Source organism: Arachis duranensis, chromosome 2 (assembly GCF_000817695.3).
Source record: "Arachis duranensis cultivar V14167 chromosome 2, aradu.V14167.gnm2.J7QH, whole genome shotgun sequence".
Classification (NCBI taxonomy): domain Eukaryota; kingdom Viridiplantae; phylum Streptophyta; class Magnoliopsida; order Fabales; family Fabaceae; genus Arachis; species Arachis duranensis.
In genome coordinates, this window is record NC_029773.3 from 19,103,452 (window position 1) to 19,108,340 (window position 4,889).

General features: G+C 33.2%; 1 protein-coding gene across 1 annotated transcript; it reads left to right on the top strand.

The window, feature by feature from the left end:
- Positions 1–317: 317 nt before the first annotated feature.
- LOC107473881 (auxin-responsive protein IAA11) lies at positions 318–4,269 on the top strand. Its single transcript, XM_016093477.3, has 5 exons — positions 318–783; positions 2,099–2,439; positions 3,083–3,218; positions 3,696–3,763; positions 3,863–4,269. The coding sequence occupies exons 1-5, from the start codon at positions 404–406 to the stop codon at positions 3,910–3,912; spliced, it is 975 nt and encodes a 324-aa protein (XP_015948963.1). The 5' UTR covers positions 318–403; the 3' UTR covers positions 3,913–4,269.
- Positions 4,270–4,889: the final 620 nt, after the last annotated feature.

Sequence of the window (4,889 nt, forward strand, 5' to 3'; positions counted from 1 at the left end):
CGAAGACAAACTGAAATATCTTGTGTTTCCACTTCCCATTCCGATTCCACTTCCACTTCCACAGTATGTGGGTCTCTGTCTCTGTAACACACAAAAAATATAAAAAAAATTAGAATTTAGAAGGCGAAATATGAGAAAACATATATTTAAAAAAAAAAACTACTTTAAGAAAAGTAGTACAAAGAAGTTAAGGCAAAGACATTGATGTTGGCGCACAAACCAGACATGTGGGGTCCACACATTTCTTTCCTCAACCTCTTCAATGTTCCTCTCTCTCTCTCTCTCCTTCATCCTCACACACCTATGACCTAACCAATCTCTCTTTTACACACACACCCCATCATCTTCTCCTTCTTCAATCTTGTTATTGAATCCATAAAGTTTCTACTTTTGTAAAATTCTGATGCAGGGTGTTACTATTATTCCTACTGGCGGTAGTGGTGGTGGTTCTACCATGTCTTCTACTTTGTCAAAGGAAGACACAAACTTGGTTCTTTCTTCTGAGGACTCTTCTTGCCCTGAAGATTCTGAGTTGCTTGAACTTGGTCTTGGATTAGGCCTTTCTCATCATCATAAACCTGCTCGTAAATCACACAGTCACCATCATCATCATGCTAGAATTTTGACCGCTAAGGATTTTCCTTCTTCAGCTTCAGCTTCTTCCTCATCTTCATCTTCACCTCCTTCTTCTTCTTTGAGCAGGGTAAACAACAACACTACCACCTCCACTTCTGGCACCAAGAGAACTGCTGAGTCTGTTGCTGCTGCTAATAATGGACCTAGGTAAATTAATTCAATCTTGGATTTACTTCTAAGGGTATCAGTAATTTTTCTGTGTTCAATGGTCTATGATTTAATCATAGGTCTTGAATATAAACACAAATTTTTTTTTTTGTTGAGAATTTAGAATTTTGAGTTAGTAGGATACATGGCTGGTTTTTATCTATAAGTATTAATGTTTTGTATATAATTGTGGTTTGAATTTGGTTTTTGTGATTCTGTCCAAAATTCAGACATTTTTACTATGGATATTTGAATCATATAATGTTAATTTGTGGCAAGAAATTTAGATTTTTTATTCTTATTACCTGACTTTGTTATGTGAAGAGAGAAATTGGTACATATAATTGAATGATTGAGGATGTGTTAAAATTCTATCAGTTTCAGTTTAAATGTTTGTGTGGATAAGAATCATGATGAGATGATTCCTTTCCAAGAAATTCAATTTGCTTGGATGAGCTTGGAAAGATTCATGTTTTAAGGGGTTAGTTAAGCAAAGAACATAATTTGGGACTTACTAATTGAGTTAAATTCTTATATCTCATTATGAGATTACCAACTAAACATTCATGATCCATGTTATAAAGATCTGATAAATGTTTACATTGGTTGTAGATTCCTAATACCATTGGTCACTTTTTCTAGCTCGAGATTCGCTATGTAAATGATTTATGATAGGAGACTATAGTATGACTCAATTCATCCAACGTAGCTGTTCCGGCTAGTGCGACCAGATTTAAGTGTTATTGATGTTTTAGTATTATGAGGTTACCATTTGTAGGAGGTTTTCGCTGTCAATATTTTGTTTCTCAATTGCTGCAACCCACAAGAGGGTTTAGTAAATAGTGACCCTGAATCTTGATAATAGGTTGATACCTGATCCATTTCAGTTTGTCAAATTATACAATCTGAACATTTTCATCTAATTTGACTTAATAGTTTCTTTAGAATTAGATTCAGGTGTTATCTAACAAAATGCAACATAGCAGACAAAGACTTTCAAGATCCAATCACAAGAGGAACCAATCAGATTTTTATTTATTTATTTGTTTTCAGGGTGATTAAATTCACCTTCACGTGGCACTTCAGACACTGTTTTGTTCTTTATTCGGTCATTTTCTAGCTTTATTATTCTTCCTTTCAATGTTTATCCGAAAGAATTGGTTGACATGTTACTATATCTTAACAAGTTTACCATTTACATGAAACTTTGTCATATTTGTCATGTTTGCGCTTTAACATTTATTACAAAATTTTGTTATTATTTCTTTGCTGATGCGGTTGTGATCTCTATTGGCATTGAATTTTCACTAAACAGTCCGGTAGTTGGATGGCCTCCCCTCAGAAGACCATACAGAGTGAATAGCTTTAATCATTCAAAATCTCCAGCCACCGAGGTGTTCAACTCAAATTCCGAGAAGAGTAAGAGCAGCGAAACTGATGTGCTAAGGAAGAATGCTGATAATACCAATGGTAATAACAACAACATTGATACCAAAGAAAAAAGAAACTTCCGGAGTTCCTTGTTTGTCAAGGTAAATATGGACGGGATAGCGATTGGAAGGAAGGTCGATTTGAGTGTCCATAGTTCTTATGAAACCTTAGCTCAAACATTGGAGGATATGTTTAGAGAATCAACTACAGCAATCACTTTCAATGGTGAGTTATTTTTTTCTCCTTTTTTTTTGTTTTACAGATTTTAATTGTCTTTTATAACTCATAATCACCAAGATTATTTCATGTTTAATGATCCCCGAGATTTCAGCTGCATGGTGAAATTATGTTTACTTGGCATCAGATGATAATTACTTCTTGCTGCCTCTATTCTTAACTTTGCGAAATCAAGGGAATATGTTGTGATTACATGAAAATGATAGTCAGAAAATTAATGTAAAATTTTGGAAACTATAAAATGTGTTCTTCAGACATAACTGTTGCTGTCTTTTTCCTCCCATTCACATCATATTGAGAACTTGATATGTTCTTTTCGCTCGTATTATTCAACCATATTTCTTTATCATGATGCAACAACACTTGAAAAATCCATGGATGGCAGCGTATATTTGGCAGCTTATATTTCTAAGATTCTCTAAAGAAAAATTGCCATTTCAACAGTTTACATGAACATCTGTGGTACCTTATATTCGAAGCAACTACTTTTTGCTCTTCAAAATGCTTAAAATGTATGACATGTCAGCCAAGCAATTCTTGTGCATTCTTGTATTTTAAGTTTCTACTGTCAAGTTTCGATGCTTTCTATTCCATTTTTGTCCCATGATGGAATTGTTATCATTGTTGATAGGATCAAACGGAGAAGACTTCGGTATTCTTGTTGGAGGAGATCAACACTCAAAATTGCTGGATGGTTCTTCGAAGTTTGTGCTAACTTATGAAGACAAGGATGGAGATTGGATGCTTGTTGGAGATGTTCCTTGGGGGTAAGTATTTTTTGTCTATACTACTGGAATTAGATTTTAGTATCAAATCTATTATCTTAACATTGATTCTGCATTATAATTTATGGAGCGGAGCCTCTTTAGCTTTTGTTTTTTATTTTGAGTGTTTTCTGTTTCCAAAAGTTTTGTTTTTGTTTTCATTTTCTGATTTTCATATTTTCCTTCACGAAATCCTGCCGTTACATGTAATGTTTGATTTGGTCAGGCCATCCCATGATGAGCATTCAGTTTCATTGTTGGGAGATTTTGTCGAATTTCTTTAGTCAATACTTGATAGCTGTTTAGTTCTGTCAATAGGGGACTATCTTGGAATGTTCGAATCAAGGATCTCGGTTTATGCTTGAGAATCTCTATATTCTTATGCCTCTCAATGTGTAGGCACATTGGTTCCCTTAATTGCATGATGTAAACTTTTATATGCTTTATTAATATAAGTTTTCTCTAATATGTTGTAATCAGGATGTTCCTTAGCTCAGTGAGGAGGCTTAGAATCATGAGAACATCTGAGGCCAATGGAAATGGACTTGGTAAGCAAAAGCATTATTGCTTACAATAACCAAACACAGCAATCATTTAATTTTCTCAAAATATTCTCTCTTTTGCTAAGATAGTTATATATTTTGCAGCACCAATGTTGGAAGAAAAGAACTGCAGACAGAAAAGCAAGCCCATATAGCTATTGCTTAAATGGCTAAAAAGGACACACACACAACTTGTTGCCTTAAAAGTAGCACACAACATAGAAGATGAAGAAAACAGAAAGAGAAAAAAAAAGTAAAGGGATATTTTACTTTTTTTCCTTTTCCTTTTTTTCTTTTTTTCTTTTTTTAAAGTTTCCATGGTATATTTGTCACTGCCTCGATAGTGTGATCTTCACTAAAAAAAGGGGCACAGAAGGCATAATAGATTTTCATGTAATAGCAAAAAAGATACTGGTCATACAAGTCATATCATATATTGTTTTCTTATTTTGCTGTAAATGTGGATGCTAGCGTTCTGAGCCATCAATTTTGATTGAACTTTTTGTCCTTCACTTGCTATATAGTAAGTCAAGAATTCCATTTGAGAAAGAGAAAAAGAAAAGCACTTGTTTTTCAGAAGGTCTAATTTTTTATTGGACCATAACCTAAAAATAAAGTTAAAATGATAATGCAAGAAAGCACCACACAAGCATTTTATGGTGGTGTTAGCTTTTAGACAAAGTTAAAATGTGTGTTGAGCATTGCTTGAGATCAAATTGTGGTCAAGAACTTGAGGCACAAGCCATCATGCATGTGGGTCTCTAAGAAGAAAGAAAGATATGATGCATGCTGAGAATTTTTGACTTTTCAACCACTTATGGGTATTGTGTGGCACTAATTTTGATGCAGATATCGTTTCATTAACACAAGAATAAATTTATATGAATAATATCATCTGTTTTTTAAATTAGTTTTCAAAAATTTTTTTAAATCAAATTTATCTTTTAAAAATTTTAATTAGTCACATTAATTTTCTGTTATTTTTTGTTGTTGATAGCGTCAAAATTTGTTGATATAGTATGTTAAGTGACACAATAGCATATACCTAATAATTTTAATTGGCTGCTAACATAATAAGTTTGTGAAATTAGATTAACTCAATTCTAAATTGAGTCATTTTGAAATTGATTTG